The 18970-nt window shown below is 42.7% G+C and overlaps 1 protein-coding gene across 2 annotated transcripts in view; it reads right to left on the reverse strand.

Annotated features, from left to right (window-relative positions):
• Positions 1-17742, reverse strand: part of EXOC4 (exocyst complex component 4) — a 1827849-nt gene extending 1810107 nt beyond the window's left edge. Inside the window, exon 1 of one of the 2 annotated variants that reach the window (XM_086918922.1) lies at positions 17477-17742. In XM_086918922.1, coding sequence (XP_086775048.1) covers positions 17477-17553 — 77 coding nt within the window. In that variant the 5' untranslated portion in view covers positions 17554-17742. The remainder of the gene's footprint in view (positions 1-17476) is intronic. The other variant, XM_086918920.1, reaches the window with a different exon arrangement.
• Between the last annotated feature and the right edge of the window lie 1228 nt (positions 17743-18970).

The raw sequence follows: 18970 nt of genomic DNA on the forward strand, positions 1-18970 counted from the left end.
CATACGGATACTTAATATGTACTGTGTTTGATCATTTTATGACACATGCTTGAATTATTTATAATGTAAAACCTTTTTCATACCGAAGTCGTGGGTATGTATTTTACTCGTTTGGTAACTTTGTGTTTTATGATTTTAATTGTCTAGAATCAGTCCTGATGAAGGCATACTAGAAAAAAGCCGAAACGCCGCGTCGACCTTTTGATTCTGTGATTTTTAACATTGTGATGATCATATTTATGGATAAATGTTTTTAATGTGTTTTCATATTGTGCAATGTGTAATAAAATTTATATATTGTGACCAAACGTTTGTGTTGATATGCTTTTAATCAAAAAATTTCCCATATATGTCTGCACTTAACAAGTGAATGTACTAGTTTGATTTCATATATCTGAATTAATAGCCCATGACATTATCACTGTTCCAGGCCTATCTTACTAAACCCACGTATGTGCAACTTTCCCAAAATTATTTTAAACAAAAACAGTTTTAGTTAGGAGAACTTTTTTCAATGTATATAGAACTTGTCCAAATAAGTGTGTATATATTTTGCCTTCCCCAGGGTAAAAAACACCCTAGTTCACAAAAGTGATACCCATTGGTTCCACACCAAAAGACAACATCCTGTCCTACGAACCCGGACGTTTGTTCTTTCTCTACTGAAAAGAGAAGCATTCATTTGGGTGAGGCTGAAGGGGGCATACGCCAGATCTTGGCGGCCATGCAGAAAAGCCTGTCTACCATTGACAGTAAGATTGACTTGCTGGCCTACCAGATGGACCGCATGTTGGAAAAGCTAGGCAAGCATGCTGAGCAGCTGAACATGGCGGAGAGAATAGTCACTGAGGTGGAAGAAGCTCATATGGAGACCGAGAGCGCCCAAAAGCAGATGGGGAAGCTACTCTCAGTCCTCTAAGACAAGTATGAGGATTTGGAGACGAGATCTAGAAGAAGCATTATTTGCATTACTGGTCAGCCTGAATCAACCACTATGTGCAATATGGAAGTGTTCGTGGAACAGTTGTTGGTTTCGCTCCTGGGCCGAGGAGACTTCTCTGATATGTTTGTGGTGGAGCGCACCCACCGCTCCCTAGGCCCAAGGCCTCCACCTGGAGCTCCCCCTAGGCCTTTAAGAGCAAAATTATTGAACTACAGAGATAGGGACGCCGTGCTGAAACAGGCCAGGGAGTAACAGGAACTGCGATTTGAGGGCTCCTCGAGCTCGCTCTTTCCAGACTTTACCATGAGGGTGCAGGAGGCGAGGCGACAGTTTGCTCCCCTGAAGCGGTGCCTCCATGAAAATAACCTGGAGTATGCAATGCTGTTCCCGGCCAGGCTGCGGGTTAACATGGATGGGAAATCAAAAATCTTCACGGACCCAAAAGCATTACAGAAGGCCCTTAAAGAATACGCCAAGGTTGGAGGAAAGGGAGGGAACGTTGGAGAGCTAGCGGGAGAGGTTGGCGGTGACCTGGAGGAGCAGGAATAAGGTGGATGCCTATTGACTCACAGACATATATGTACAGGTAGACCGAACATGTTCCGATGATAGATGTTTGCCTGATGGGGCATGCGGATGCTTGCTGCCCACTTCCGAAGTAGAACGCACCATAGACTTGAGTGGAACTCGGTGCAGTGCGAACCGAGCCAGACACTGAACATTAGCACAGACATTACTTGCTATTGGTTTACTTCGTTCTGGGTAGGCGGCATCTAAGGGAAAAATAGTGGGGCTCACTGGATTTGTATATGCACTCAGCGCTCAGGACGCCCAGCAATGGGGTTAAATGATGTGCAGATGGTTACAACTTGTTATTGTTTTTAGTCAATGTTGATTTAAGCGGTAAGCAGGTAACATCCGCCAATGCGTGTTGCCCATTGTATGGCGTTTTGCCAAGAAAGTTCTATAGCGAATGCTCTTAGCACTGTTGCATTAGACTTAAATTGTGGGGGAGGGAAGGGAATTTTGTCTATGCTTTGTTGGGGTCTGCATAACGTGGGTGTAGGGGGAATTTTGGGGGGTTTATGTTTGGTACCACAGTGGCACTGTGTATAGGTTACTTACATAACACTCATACAGTGCTCTACATCATTGGAGATTTGTCGAAACACATAAATGACATTCACGACGTAGTGCTAATTAGCTCAGATTGGTATGGCACAGAGACAAAGCAACAAGGTTTGCCTATTGACATGGAATATCAGGGGCCTAAATGACTTTCGAAAAATGTGGTGGCGTATCTCACTAGGCATGGGATTGATGTCACTTTGCTGCAGGAGTCCCATATTCTTGCAGAGAGTAAAATGCTTAATTGCAGGAGGCTTTGTGGGTTCTTCCATGCAGCTGGGTTTACCACACATTCTAGGGGTGTGCTCACCTGGGTTAACCCTAAGTCAGGGATACAGTTTGAGGCGCTTGAAACAGACAAAGGAGGCAGATTTGCTATCTCTGGGTGCAGGGGGAAGGGGAGTTGACCTCTTTATAGCCGATATATATGGTCTCAACTTCGATAACAAAAAGTTTTATCAGGAATTGTTTGAGCAATTAAAAAACTTTCCTTCTTTGCTGCAAATATGGGGTGGCGATCTAAATTGTGTTGCTTGACTGCTCTGGTGGGCCCTGTCGGCGCACCTCTGCTGCGGCCAAAGTCATTGTGGATGCTGCAATCCAGCTCAATATGTTAGATGTATGGTGGATGCCGGCACCGACTGGTGGCGGATTTACTCATTATTCGGCTCCGCACGACCTCCACACCGGAACGGACTACTGGTTTGTTTCTAGAAATATGTTCTCCCAGATTAGGAACTGCGTGATTCTTCCCCGCTCCTTCTCAGACCACTCCCAAATAATGCTAGCTATTGAGTACCCACAGAAGGTACCTGCCCCTTTTACATGGCGATTCCCACCATATTACTTGCTCGATGGTGTGTTTAGGTCCGAAATGGCCGAGGCCATAGGAAAGCTTCTTTGACTTCAATATTGGATCTGTGGCCCGATTCTCCACAGCATGGGAATCATTTAAAGTTTATATACGGAGGATGGCTATGTCCAAACACTTCGGGGTCCTCCGCTCTATTAGAGGGAGGTTAGCCAGCTAGGAAAGCCGATTGAAGGATGTAGAGCGAGAGGCTTTGGCGGGAGGGAATGCCCAGGTAATGATCAAATTGAAAACCACTTTGGAAGAATACCACGAGATAGGGGACAGCAAAATTGAGCATATGAGGAAATATGCAGTAGCCAAAACATATGGGGAGAGAGAGGGAGGCCGGGTGCAGGCCTATCTGCTTTACTGAGAGATAGGAGGAATCTGGAATGTGTTGCTGAGCTGAGAACAGTTGAGAGACCCAGATGCAATAGCAGACAGATTTCACCAGTATTACTTAGATCTCTATAGAACAAATGCAGAAGAGGCAGCGATCCAGGACTACCTGGAGCATATCAAGATGCTGTGGCTGACTGATGAGCACAGGAAATATTTAAAGAGTCCATTAGACGTTGGAGAGATTCTTAAGGCACTTAAAACAATGAGATCAGGTAGTGCCCCTGGGCAGGACGGGCTCACTGTTTCTTTCTACAAAGAATTCAAAGAGTTGCTCATTCCGCACCTTATCACGCTATTTGAGGAAATGGGAGAGGACGGAATAATGCCCCTCTCCCGATAGTCACATTACTAAAGCCAAATAAACCCCCTAACAAATGCTCATCTTACAGGACTCGGTCACTAATTAACATTGACACTAAGCTATTCGCAAAGATCTTAGCTAATAGACTAGCGCTCTTGGTTCCACTCATGGTGGGCCCTGAACAGTCTGGGTTTGTGCCAGGGCGTAACCTGTTCTGTAATCTGCTAACCGGGGCCATACAACACATCAAACCGGAGGTCATGGCTGCTGCAGTCTTCCTTGACACAGAGAAGGCCTTTGACTCAGTGGAGTGGTCTTTCATGCAGGCAGTTCTGAGGCGGCTGAGAGTGGGAGAGGTATTTTTACAATTGGTATTGGTCCTATTTAACTCTCCCACTGCCAGGATAAGAGTTGGAGACATGGTAACTGAGCCTATCACGATATCCAGGGGCACCCGTCACGGATACCCATTATCACCTTTACTATATAACCTGTTAGCCGAACCTCTGGCCTGTGCGCTAAGAGAGTATCATGGGCAATTTGCTTCCCGGGATATAACCTCATATTGTCAGCGTACGCGGATGACACTCTCCTGTTTATCAGGGACCCGGAATCTAACCTGTCCCCTGTCCTGTGCGAAGTATTGAGGTATGGTGCTTTCTCTGGCCTTAAGATTAACCAGGCCAAGTCAACCATTTTCCCACTCACCACGGCTATGAAGCCTACTGAATTGGAATTCCCTTTGCTATGGACCTCGGAACCTGTGCAATACCTGGGGATACAGGTGCACAGAGACTCTGAGCTGGTCTTAAGTGAAAACTATGGCAAGGCCTGGGATGGCATTTACGCAATCGGGGGTGGGGGGGGGTTGGGGGTTGTTTGTTGATGTAAAAGTCTACGGCATTATTGTACATTCATTGATGTGTGCTGCAGTCTCCGGGTTATGGAGCTATGCGATATATGTGACCTGTGACAAATAAAATCTGTTTAAAAAAACTTTGGCAAGGCCATTGCAAAATTAGAAAACGATGTGGAGAGATGGATCCGCCTTCCAATGTCCCTCATGGGATGTATATCCCTCATGAAGATGGTGGTGCTCCCTAGGTTTCTATTTTTGTTTATGAATATTGTAATGGTACTCCCTGCCCACATTTTCAAGATTATTTGCTCATTACTGCTGAAATTGGCCTGGGGAGGAAAACACTCAAGTGTTAAGTGGGATATCCTTACACTACCATACGCTATGGGAGGGCTTGACGCCCCGGATTTGGAGTTCTACTATCGGGTTGCGCAGGGCTCACATGCCAGTCACTGGGTCCATGAGCAGGCGGGGCTCTCACGCCTACAGATCGAAATGGTTGCGGCGGCACCCTCCCCCCCTGCCAGAGTTGTTTTTTCATGCCCCGTCCAGGAGGTCAGGTTCTTTGGACTTGGTTAACTGTCACGCAAGCATGGCAAAATCTGCTAAAGCCACAGGCAGGCACTGTCCTATACTCCCCTTTGACCCCAGTGAATGGTGCTATGGGCTACTGGTATGCTGTGAGAGGGAGGTGGTCAGGGCTTTGGCATCAGTTAACATTACTACAATTGGAAATCTATTCTCTGATGACAAGGTACGAGAGTGGGCTGAGATTGAGGCAGAGGCGCAGAACTACACGCCGCTTGAGTCGTTCCACTACTATAGAATAAGACATGCACTCCTTGAGATGCTAGGTGAGGACATGCTGGAGCCCCCAGAGGTGGTATCCATTTCGTTGCTATTACGATGGGATGCACCCAGTAAGATGGTTTCCAATATCTACAGTATAACGAGAGAGTATTGCAGGAACCACTATATTAAAGCCAGATTGGTTTGGCAGAATGACTTGCGAGTGGCGCTAGATGATGCCACCTGGAGATATTGTTTCAAGGCCACACAACACGTTTCATTATATGGTAGGCATTTCAAGTTTCTTAAAAGAATACATTACACTCCTGAAAGGCTATGCTGATATGGTCTGCGCGACATTGCAGAATGTGAGTGTTGCAAATTTAGTCCAGCTGGGTTTTTGCATGTTGCTTGAGCATGTCCGGTGGTCGCCAGATTTTGGTAGTCAATATTTCACATACTGAGTGATATAGCAGGATCGCCGCTGACAAGCGATCCACTGGTGGCATAGCTGGGATGGACGAAACGACTGGGTAACGTCGTGAGGCGATTGATAAACATGGGTCTCTTACTAGCGAAGAGTAGAGTGGCGATGAGATGTTCCCTATCATCAACTGTAAATCCATAAAGAAGTTAGCAGGAATTAGTAACTGTCTTGATATTTACAGCATTTCCAAGGCGACGCAGAGGGTCACCCATTTGATAAGTACAGTAGCTTTTCTGTGAGGAGCGATAAAGCTCTACTACAATACCACACCTCGTTATCCAAATGCCAAAGCGGTCATTATTTAAAAGTACCCAGCACCCATCAAATGGAATGCATACTTTGAAGAGCTCTCATCCAAGAGATGCACTCTCCATCCCACAAGGTTTGCACGGCCCACTCAGGCACACACTACATTCACTGAACCTGCATAGAAGGTCAACAAGAGGCTATCGGACTTAGTATCAATTCGCGAGTCAAACCTTGGAAACTGGGACTATAGTCAGAAAAGAAGACCCCTGCAACAAGAGCACTGGGTCACAAACTCTGATCACTTATTGGATATGCTAATTCAAATTTTAATGTGTAAACAATGCGTTTGAACAATTAAATGGTGCATGCCCTTCTGTAAGGGTCAAAAGTCATGTAAAGTTATATCTGGTTAATAACTGTAGCCTTTTAACTCCCGAAAACTGACTGTGGCAAAGCCATCAGAGGGGTCAGGGTATAATCACGAGTGATCGTCTGACCTCTGTTATGTGATGTCTGTGTTAGCCCTCCAGCAGAGTTCACGTTTGTTACCAGTTAAGTTTTTACCTTAAAGCATAATGAACACCTCTGGTCAAAATCAGTAATATTTAAGATTATCCATCCTTCATGTTACAGCCCTTGCGCGGTAATTTTATATAGTGTGGGAGCCAGATATGAGTGAGTCAGAGCCAAGTTCTTGGTGAGTGTATGTGGTGAATCTGACATAGGGGAATTTAGCTTTTGTTTGGTGTAATGAATGAACTCTCAGGTCATTGAAAAGTTACCTCTATCAGCAGTCATATTTATGGAGACCACATTCTTGGTAGGTTGTCTTGCATGTGGTCATTTCCCACAGCAGGTGTGGATGTTCGTGTAATCTCTGGGACTCTAAATCGGAAGTCTTCAAATGATTTTGCTCTGAGTCCCATCCACCAAGCATAATGGTGTTTATGGTAATGATTGGTGAGTGGTAATGGGTAGAGCTGAGAGCCGGGTGCTGGCATCTTTTCTTGTAAACAAAAAGATTAGCCCCCACATAGCATCCCCTCCACTGAGCCATCCCTTTGACATTATCTATGGATTTCACACCATTACTCTGGGGCCCCAGGGTTACAGACTACCAGGGCTCTACTCCCTGCCACCCCTTCAATCACTTTAAAGGACATATGCATGAAAAATTAGAACAGGATGCAACCACCCCGAAAAAGTAAGGTCACGCTTACAAGCAATTGTTATTTACAAGTACCTGCTGAGGCTATTGTTCCCCCTTGGGAATACAGACACAGACCCCCACTAGTGGCACACCCCCTAGTTTGAAGACCTCTGAAACATTTTCAGTTCAGTAGGTTGTTTTACAACGGAGATGGGCAATGCCCCCACGTAGGGCATGTGCAGCACTCACATGTGCATTGGCATGCCCATCGTCTAATAAGCACACTCTCATACACCAGAAATGTGCAATGATGTGTGTGTAGTGTTAAACCTGTTCAATGGGCAACACAAGAAATACAATTTCACTAACCTGATACACATGCGCACACACATACCCTATCGCACACCCACAATCCGCAGTCCCCATCATAAGTGCTAGGCGTTCGGTCCCACACTTGACATGTACCATACTTCAGCTGTTCTGTGTCTCTGTATGTCCACATGTGAGAAGCACTTGCCGATTCCATATCTACATATTACCTCCTATATAATCAGGACAGGATTTCACATTTGAACCTCACCGTGCCACTCACTTTTTCCACAGCACATGTACACTTGACAAGCACAGGGTTACTCAACTGATATTCGCGCATTAAAAGTGAGCAAGGATATCTGTACAGTGTAAATTAATTATCAGTCTTATAGTACCATATCTGTTCAAGAAATCTTCCCATGATCAAGTTTACTGTTGTGGTCTCCTGTCCAAAGCACACAATACACATACATGTATACCTTCTCTGTGCCCTCCTCCTTCAATGCTCTCTTATATGCATTACCTGGAGTTGGAATCGATGCCTACCACGATGGAGACACTTCCTATATTCCCCTTTCCTCAGGGGCTTGCAGCTCCTACCTGCTTACATTCTCATGTCTCCCAACTGCACCGCTATCTAGTGAAACCTTCTAACAATAACACGTTGTGAACCTCAACCACCTCACCCGCCAAGTACCACGCATCAAGGGTTATTGTAACACATTTTGGTGCATCTCACTGCATTCCTGCATTAAAATGTCTTTTTCACTCATATTTAGCTCCTCTGAGCATTCACTGTTCAAGGCACGTTGCTCTCAGGCAGGATCCGGTATAGGCTTCATCCAGCTTGAGCAGGACCAGAGAAGAGATGACTGGGGTTGCTATGGAGTCCTCCTCTGGGCCAGCTTGGTACAATGTATGTGCATTGCTTCTACTGTGTACGTCCAGGAACAATATCCTCTCTCCCTCTTCTCTCACTCTCTCACTCTCTCTCTCTCTCTCTCTCTCTCTGAGCAAGTTAGCTGTGCTCTATTCATACTTCTAATCGGACTGCCTATGTGAGTGCTAGGACTGGTCTAACAGGTCAGTGTTGTGGATCCCTTTTTTTAGCTGCTTGTGGGCCTCTTTTATTAACTGGAAGGATGTTTTGTTATTGTTGATTACCCTCATGTTTACCACAAACATTGACTGCAACAAGCATAGGAACATGCAGGCTCCCAAGCCTTTCAAACCAAGCATACGGCGAGCCTTTGTAAGTTCAAGACTGCCACGATTTACGTGCACACTTTTTAAGCAATCTGATTCGCCTATGGGTGCCACTTTTAATTTAGTGCTGGGCCTATTTCCTGACCCTGTCCACCCTTGCTTTACTAAATCTAGCATTGTGCATATTAACATATACTGGCTGCTTCTACAGTGTATTTCCATTCACATGAGACCCTTGTATAGTGCATGAAAAGAGAACATCGGTTCCTCTATATGTCTGCATACATTCACTTTATGGGCGGTTGCATTAATTAAGAAGCATGACTGAAAAGCTGTGGCGTGAGTATTAAGGCAGTGAGAGATTCTTACAGTGCCTGTTGATGGCTCATAAAGGTGTTCATACCACATGCTCACCCAATTATTGGCCTCCTTACAGAGAGAACATATTATGGTAAAGCCTTCCCTTATGGTAATCCACATAAGCGATGCAGTTCCTGGGTATATTTAACATTTTACCTGATCTTGCCTTTCCTAAGAGTTAATACTTTTTCCAGATGTGTTTCTGTAGTTTTTCTCTTGTGCAACATCTGATACTTTTATAGTGCATACTGCGAACGAAGTTGCCTCTAGGTATCTGGAAGAGTTCAGATTATAGGCGAGTTGCAATTTAGTGCACAATTTGTAGCTCTGGAGTTGAGGCTGAAGTTAGAGAATTTTTCTTACAGTGCCTCTCGGTAGGTCATAAAAGTTATTTCGTCCACACCCTCATCCAATCTGTAGCTTCCCTGCAGAGAGCATAGACCGATTGTCACACGTGCCAATTGTAATTATTATCTTATGGGAAGGAGATTCACAGCGGTCTAAATACTGCTGTATTTATAGAGGAGACGAGAGAGAGGGAGATGGTTGAGTGAGAATGCAGAAGGTTGTGACACAAGGAAGTAATGCAGAAAGATGAGGAGAAGACAGTGGTGATGATGAAGGACATGTTAGATATGCAGATGCAAGATTTCTGATAGCTGCACGAAGACAAGCATTGAAAATGCAATAGGTCTCGCCTTTGATTAAGTTAAAGCTATTTGCTTTGCTAATGGTATTGTATAGCAAAGCAAATGGCTTTAACTTAATAAGAGGCGAGACCTATTGCATTTTCAATGCTTGTTTTTTATGAGTGATTTTTGTACTTTTTGGCAGCCTTTTCTTATCAGGGAGGCTGGTGCCCAAGCCTGCCAAAATGCCCTTGTGACAACTTGTCTCAGCAAAGTATTATTCATCTTACATTATTTTGCACCTTATATAGCACAGCACGGAAACGATTTTTAGTCTGAAACCTGCAGGCATCTACTTAAGATGCTATAGGCAAGGTATGATAGATATGCAACACCGTGAGACACATGAAATGCGATGTGCAGTATTACATTTTACATGCACAATTTTAACAGTGAGGAAAGGGTACGAATTGGTGCAATGAATAATATTTGCACGTTTTAATTCCTCTGGATGTTAATGGATTTTAAATATGAGTTGGCTTTATTTTTTTTTTATCCTGACCCATTAGTATTCGATGAATTATTATGTATGCACAAGTCAAGTGTATTCTGACCTGAAATAGCGAGTTTTTAATGCAACTTTTATGTAATTTTTCAGAATAAAGTTGCTTTTGAGTTTGAGACCTGTTTCTCTTGAAGTGCATATTGTACTTTAGTATGGCGTTCCGGAGTCTTATAAATTCGATCTCACCTTCCAGGGTATTGTGTGTGGTCTGCTGTGGAGTCCCGTGTGAGGTAAGCGCTTGGCTGTCTGGCTGCTACATGACACCTTTAGGGTTCCATTGTATACTCAGTGTTTGAACCAAAGTGGTATAGGGCAACGCACACATGTCGCATAGAATCGCGCGTATATCATTACATAGCTCCTCCTGTCTGTGTGCATGAGGGGTCCACGCTCCTTGCAGTGCTCGGGTTATAAAGTGTAACCGCGCAGTTGTGCCAGGAAGAACAAAAAACCCACAGACAAAACAATGTCATGAAAAGTTTGGCAATGTCGGGGAACCTGCTTGGCCAGTTATGATCTCCTGGGAAGAGCAAGGTAGCATCTCTCCGCAGACTTGGTTAGGTTCCCGAACACAGATCAGATTTTTTGTTTGCTTTTAATGTGCAAGAATAGAGAACAAGTGGCCGTGAAAGCAATCGCGCGAAGGCCACGCTGATTAAAAGCAAGCCGCCATGCGCTCGCGTATTAAAGCTATTGGCACAAGCAAAACAATATACGCGTGCATGTTTTGCTTTGTGTTAATGACGAGTATACGTGAAGCTGCATTTTCGTTGCTATGACAACATAACGGCGTTGGACTGTCCACAGTCCCTACGGACACGCGCATGCTGTTTGCTTTGGACAAATGGCGAGAGCAGCCATCTTTGTCTATGCAGATGCGTGCATGTAAGCCTTTGGGAGAATTGATTGCAAAAGAAACTCGCATGGCGAGAGCAGCGCATGCAATGCTATCGCCAGGCGAGACCTAAAAAGGCGTCAGTGGCTTACAGCATAAGAGACTGTTAAGGAAATTGGTATGAAAGTAAAAATCATCATTTTTGAGAGACTGCGAAGGCAACTCTTATAGACCTTGCAATTTTGAATTCACAGTCTAATATTCTCAGAATGTAAAACTTTTAAATTCGAAATATTCACAACAAAGTCATCATTATTACTCATTGATCCTCTGCTGTTAACTAGCATTAGCAAAGCCTATAGGGTTGGCTAGCTTGAGGCATATGTTCACAGCATTGTGACATTATTGGATAAAGCAATAGAAAATTCACAGTCACTCAAATACTAGTTACTGCTGTGATTTACGAGCAAGTGTCACTCGAAGTGCCCAGCCCTGCAAAGTTCCACGCATCAGGGTTTAGATTAACGCATTTTAGTGCGGTATCCGGATCATTGCACTAAAATGCATTTAGTCACCCATTAAAGTGGCGCCCTGACCACCCCATGAGGTGCACTGAACAAGGAGCTACATTGCAGCCAGTGTGCTGCAGGCAGTGTGAGTGCGCTAGCTGTGCTGCCTGAGAGCATGTGCTTAGAAATACACTGGGGGCATTTAATTATTTAGAATCAGACAAAGACATTGAAACTCTCTCTGAATAAAAATTGGCACTGCACGGTTGTGGCTAAAATCAAGCCAAGCCGAGCAACAACCACAGACATCCTACCACGTCGCCTGTCAGCGTGTGGTTTCATAAACAAACACACTCAATATCCAGAGGAGGGCCCCCAATGGCCTTCCGTGGATCGGGGGTGCACCCTGCCTATTTTTTTTTCAATAAGGCATTACACCACTATTGATCACACAGTGTGTTTATTGGCACCTTAGACACTTTGGTGGCGGGCAGTGCTTTTGGTTTTGATTGCTGCACCCTCCAATCATATTGTTTACTTTTCTGAGTACACAAAAATGACATGCTCCTGTAGGTGCTTACTAATGGCAACATGTGAAAGCAGACACAACAGTTTTGCTTACCTCTGAACCTCTGTAGCAGCTGTGTACTAAAGGAAACGTATGTATCAAAGGAGGTTATATTCAACTTTGAACTCCAGCAGCTGTAGGTGATTAGGTGTGAAAGCAGGTACGACAGTTATGTTCAACTCCGAACTCCAGTAGCAACAACACCATGATTGCTCTTTTTCCATGTGCTCTTTTACCCCGCATGAGCTAAGTGACACAGTGTAGGGCCAGAAATGTAGGGGCTCAACAGGTGGACATTTTAATCGATAGCCCTGCTTCAGTCACTCTTAGCATACATCATACTTAAGGGACAAATTTGAAAATGTGGTGGCCCTCGTGTCACCCAGTTGTCCTGTAATTCGCAGGTAGGTGAAAGCCGCACTTGTGGAATGCTCACTCCAGTAGTTTATTAACAGTCAGAATACATGACTATGTTTTATTTAGTCTTTGGTCTCACTGCTGCCACTATCGTTATCTAGCTGTGTTACACTTTTAGTTTCACCTGTATTTAATTTACAGTTTATTATTATTTTTTGCAGCCTTTTTGTGTTTATGTTTTTAAACAGTTTTACAGTATGTGGTCTATAGGGTATACTAGTGAAAAATAAAATACCTCTGGTATTAGTCAGGTCTGGTCAGGCTTTTTATTCCCAGCCATGTCAAGTTTCATGTGCCTAATGTACAGCTCCAGTCCAGGTTGTTTTCTTTGAATTATGGGACTTGTAGTTGTTGTATGCCACTTACAGGTATGCTAGCTGTAGGAATGAGTTGTGGAACTTGGAATGTAATTACTGTTCTATGCTGAAGGTTCTGTGCAAGTTCAGTTGAAGCCTGACTGTGCTTGTAGCCAGTCCTTGTGGTTGTTAAGCTGTTCTATCTTCTTGACAATAAACCTTATTCTGGAACCATTTACTGAGGACCTGTTATCTTTACAACATATTGGCGACAGTGGGAGTTTTGTTCCAGCAAAAGAAGAGACAGCGTTCACTTTGTGAAAGTAAGGAATTTAACTTTACTTGAATTTGTGCTTAATAGCACCAGCGGCTGTATTATCAACTGTGCCTTGATTGCACCAGCGGCTGAGGAACCTTTAGTTCGCATAACTTTGAAACTATAATAATCTAAGGATAATTTTTCAACTATATTTTGTATAGCATTGAATGCTACTGCGGCTGTGTAAAACCGTGCATTTGATAGCACCTGCGGCAGTCTGTTAATTTATTTTCCTTTACGTGATTTTTTTTATGGGAGTAAAAGTTAATTCTTTGGCAAACTATCTAATCGCGTAGTCGAACGGCTACACACGGAGCGTGGACAGCCTCAAGAGCACCTTCGAAACTTGTTGCCTGGTTGCGCGGCTCCATTCTTTCCTAGGACAGCCTCGAAAGCATTCTCACAGCTCGTTGCCCTGTTGCGACTCCATTCCTCACTCTCGTTCTACATCGGCAAAGAATTGTGGGAGCACGGTGCTTTGTGGGAGTGACGTTGTCACGCCGCGTTACGTTTTCTGCCATTTTGGATTGGGAATTTTTACTTTTAGATCATTACGAGAGTACAACGATCTACATGCAGTTCTGCATATACCAAGGAAATTCTACAGCGATGCACACGCTAATTAGTGTGTCATATTAAGGAAATTTTACAGTGATACACATGCTATTTAGTGTGTTATATAAACAAGTCCTTGGTGAATAATATGTTTGGTGTGAAATCAGAAAATATTCAGTAGCATTAGATCTATGCGTTTAGTAATTTAGTAAAGTATTTATTTAAAGTTTTACTAGATAAATTAAGAGTTTTGACATATTATCCTGAAGCATTTTTTAAGAATTCAAGTTCATTTTTGAATTAATTTAATTGATAATTTCTAGAAAGTTATTGGCATGTCTAATATAATGGTTCCACCTCATTTCTTACCTACAGCAGGAGATCCAAAGATGGAATGGGACTTGTGGTATCCCATGTTTTTGGCATATGTGAATGTATTAGAAGAAGATGGTTGTTCTTCAAAAGAGAGTTAGATTTATTACGTTTGTCTTTAGGGGGTCAAGGGATCAAAGAGTTATCAGAATTGCCCCCATTGGAAGATTCTGATGAATCTGATGTCTTTGAAACTGCCATTAAACAACTCAGTATTAGATTCGGTAAGAAAGTGAACACAGTGATGGAACGTTTTAAATGTTATTCAAGGGCAGAAAAAGAAAATGAATCCATTGAAAATTATATTTCAGCTTTACGTACCCTAGCTGGATCCTGTGCATTTGATACAATTAACTATGAACAGGTTTTAAGGGATCAAATAATGATGAAAACTAAAAGTAAGAAAATACAAGAAAGATTGTGGTTAGGAACTGAAACTTCGCTTAAAGCGGTAGTTAATATAGCAAAAGGAATTGAACAATCAGAAAAATTTGTAAGTGAAATAAGAGGTCAAAATCTAAATCTGTCAGTTAAAATACAAGAGTCTGCGCCTGAAGTTTCAATTGTTAAAAGTCAAACAGTTAAAAAAAAAACCTTTTTTCCTAACAAAAAAGATGGTATAATAAAAGAGAATAGAATGGGTAACAGACGTACATTCATTATATGCTACAGGTGTGGAAGTTTTGATCATGTAGGAAATTTAAAAAATTGTCCTGCATTAAATAAAATTTGTGTAAAATGTAAAAAGAGTGGACATTTTGGCAAAATGAGCCGTTCTTCTCAGAAGGTAAATTGTATTTCCTTAGATGAAGAGGGAACAATTGAAGAATTTAGTGAATTCAATTGTATTTCATGTATCTCTTCGGAAAACTGCAAAAGTTTTCCTTCGAGTATATTTAACATTGATGGAAAGGAAGTTTCCATGTTAGTAGATTCTTGAGCATGGTATTCTATAATTGGTAAAGTCATTTTTGAAGAGTTGTGGCCGAACAGAGAATTTTTAAGCCCCGACATCAAACCAGGTAGTTATTCAGGACATAAAATTGTACTAGAAGGATTTTTTTGGGCCAATATCAGTTTCAAAGATAGGTCTACCAAAGCGAAGATTTATGTAGCTCGGAAAGGGGAGTCTATTTTGGGATGGCCTCACCAAAAAGAAATGGGAATTAAATTATTTATTTATTTATTTAAAGTCTTGTATCGCGCCTGAATCAGCCCCGAAGGGGTATCTCCGCGCGTAGCTTGCATGACTTGGGCAGACTGTAGTAAGTGGGTGACAAAGAAAATGGCCATATTATTCGTGTGAGAACAGGTGAGTTTTTAATTTTTTTCTAAAGGAAAGAAGATTGGGCGTAAGTCTCAACTGAAGTGGAAGAGAATTCCACAACAAGGGGCCTTTATGGGAGGGTGCACGCCCCCCCTGTCTTGCTCTGGAAACTTTAGGAACATGCAGCAGCATGGCGTTGCTAGAGCGCAGAGCCCGTCCAGGAGAATATAAAAGAAAAATTTCTCTTAGATATTTGGGGCCAGATCCATATATACACTTGTGCATGATGCAGCAGATTTTGAAATTTATGCGCTGTTGCACTGGAAGCCAATGGAGATGGGAGAGAAGAGGGCGGGAAGGGGTACGGGGGGGGGCATTCAGGATGAGTCTTGCCGCAGTATTCTGCACCACCTGCAGTCTGCGTAGTTGTTCCTGGTTGGCGGAAATGAGTAGACTATTACAATAGTCCACTCGTCCAAGGATTAGTGCCTGTACCAGCGTCTTCCTATAGATGTTGGGTAGGAAGGGGAAGATACGCCGTAGAAGACCAATTGTACGGAAACATATTCCCGTATTTAGACCCCAACGCTTCACCACCAGTATAAATTGTATCATCACATAATGGAGAATTTGTTTCTGACATAAAAAATATGTTTCCAAAAGTGTTTGAAGAAAAGTTGGGAGAATATTCTCAGTTTAAACATAAAATTGTGCTTAAGAACAATGCAGTACCCGTCAGGCATAGAGTTAGGAATGTACCTCTAGCTTATCGTGACAAACTAAAAGATAATCTCAATAACCTAGTAAAATCTAATATTATTGAACCTATTGAATCGTCTCTTGGGTTTCTCCAATTGTCCTTTCCCTTAAAAGTAACGGCGAGCTCCGCTTATGTTTGGATCTTCGCAGATTGAATAAAGAAATTTGGACTGACATGCATCCGTTACCCAAAATTAATGAACTAATTTCTACTCTTTCAGGCGCTTGTGTTTTTACAACTTATTTCTAATGAAACAATTGATGCTATGCAAGATACTCAAGATGTTGTTAACAAGACAAGTGTTAATTCTGAAGAGATAAATGGTTCTGGTGTTGTTGATAACCCTGAGCAAAGGGTTGTAGAAAATGTTATTAGGAGAAGTTCACGTGTTTCGCACCCACCTGTAAAAATGAAAGATTATGTTTGCTCTTAAGTATTTTTTTGGGAGGGTTGTTTCTCCTTATATTTTTGTGATTATTATTATTATTTTTTTTTTCTTTTTCAAAGGAGGGAGGTGTGTTGTATGCCATTTATAGGTATGCTAGCTGTAGGAATGAGTTGTGGAACTTGGAATGCAATTACTGTTCTATGCTGAAGGTTCTGTGCAAGTTCACTTGAAGCCTGACTGTGCCAGTCCTTGTGGTTGTTAAGCTGTTCTATCTTCTTGACAATAAACCTTATTCTAGAACCATTTACTGAGGACCTGTTATCTTTACAACAGTAGTCGTGTTTATTCCATTATAAAACAGAACTGCAAGTCACAGAATTCAAAGGAAAACACTTGGGAGTGGAACAGCACATCATGCATAGGCTTGGGAAACTTGACTGCTATGTATTGCACCAGGCATTTCTCCACAGCCCTGCCAAGTACCGCACATCAATGCAATTTAGTGATGATGTGTGCATCACCATATTGAAATGCTCTGTTCATGCATTTAAAGTGTCCCCGTAACCACTAGTTCCATGCTGACTGGTTGCATTTCACAAACGCCAGTGTGCTGTTGGCTTGTAGTGCTGAGGTGCTGGCTTCTGTGCCGTGCACCGTTGGGCTGGGCTACTGAGCCCCTGAAACAAATCATGTCACATTTAAGCCATGCCTGAGGACTGAAGGTTTTGCAACAGTATCAGGATCTTCTTAGAGCTTCTCATTTCTTAAATGGTGCGAGAAAGTGTCGCTCTAAGTATAAGTACACAGAAATCATGGAGACCTCACACATAAGCAATCTGAAAACTTGGCAATTATGCAGAGTCACACATTTTACATTAGAATGTCACTCATATACACATTGAAACCATCGAAAATGTCGCACATAAGTAATCTCAAAACTTGGAAGCTATGCCTCACCTGATTACAGAGATCAGAAGTCCTGAAGGATCTTTGCTTTTTCCCATTGAACCCTTGTATCTCACAGCCTCTGCCATCGGAAGGTCCGCACAAAATTATTATAGAGCCGGTTATCACTCCTTTAAATAAAAGTCTGCCTAAGGTGACGAGCAGTCCGCTATTTCCACGCACGAAACGTAAATTCCACCTAATGTCTGTTGTATATTATTATTATTCTCTAAACGGATGACATTTGCCAGTAAGTTCAGTACTTCCGGGTCGCGGATAGCCAAGCCAATGCCAATGAAGAACATATTTTAGGAGATCTTTGCATCATAGCCAATCGTGCTGCGCTACACAGAACTCAAAAGAGTTCATTGGCTGTGGAGTCCACACGTGCTTCCGGGATGTAAACACTGAGCAGTTCGCTGCCAGTTGGCTGGTGGCCGGAAGTTAGAAGTAGTCTCACTTTAGCGATCACCTAAGATAACTTAGACGTTAGTCGGGCAGTAAAGTTGTTCCGAGAGTGTTAGCTAGTTGTGGCAGGGCCGCTGTTACATACAATTGTGGTCGGTTGGTTAGAGGGAGGGTTATTTTCACAAGTGACAAACCACGCTCGAGGTCCAGCGGAGGGTGGCGGGAGAAAGCTGCGTTCTGTTTAAGTTTCCGGACGTCAGCTTTGGTCCTTGACACTGACTTACGGGTTGATATGGGACGGCACAGGGAGTAAAATGGTATGAAAAAGCGGGGGATGTGTCCCAAAAGTGCGTGGCCTTTGTAATGAAGCCTGTGGCTTCAGCATGTAAATTGTTGCTTCTCAAACTTTACAGAACAGCGCCTTACTTTTTTGATTGACAAACTTTAATAGACATAAGGCCGGGATATTTTTAAATGCAACTAAAAAGCTGTGTAGTAGTAGTGCACCGTCATTTTGATGGCACATTTCCCATTGAAATTGTCACTTTACACTGGCAGTTCTACTGACAAAACTATTAAGCACACAAACGATAACGTGTGGAAATCGTGTTCTTGTGAATATAATTTGTGCATCCCCCAAGTAAAGTGTGTTCATTTGTTTTAAGCCTAATAAAATCTCTTTCCGTAGCACTTCAGAATGACAAATTAGTGCTTACTGTTTTTTCCTAACTGTTGAAATTATATAATGTATTTACGTTTGTTGAACAGTGTAGAAAAACAACAGCCTTACCTTTCACACACCAGCAAGATTATCACATAATACATTTTAGAAACGCCTCACTTTGCAGTCACAGAAAAAAAACTGAACACCAATTTCCATGTTTAAAGAATATGTCGCAATTTGTCAGAAGACATAGCATAACATGTGATCCCTGTCTTTGAAGTGCGGTAAAAAATCGGCCTGCGATCCACAGTTTGGGAAACACTAAAATCAATTTCTGTGATTCATTTAGTGCGCCACTTGACTGGTATGTTGGCTCCTATTATCTTTATGTTCTTGCTTCTAGATCTATAATACAACTGACATACACCTAAAAC

The sequence above is a fragment of the Lissotriton vulgaris genome, chromosome 1_1 (assembly GCF_964263255.1).
Source record: "Lissotriton vulgaris chromosome 1_1, aLisVul1.2, whole genome shotgun sequence".
NCBI classification, from domain to species: Eukaryota; Metazoa; Chordata; class Amphibia; order Caudata; family Salamandridae; genus Lissotriton; species Lissotriton vulgaris.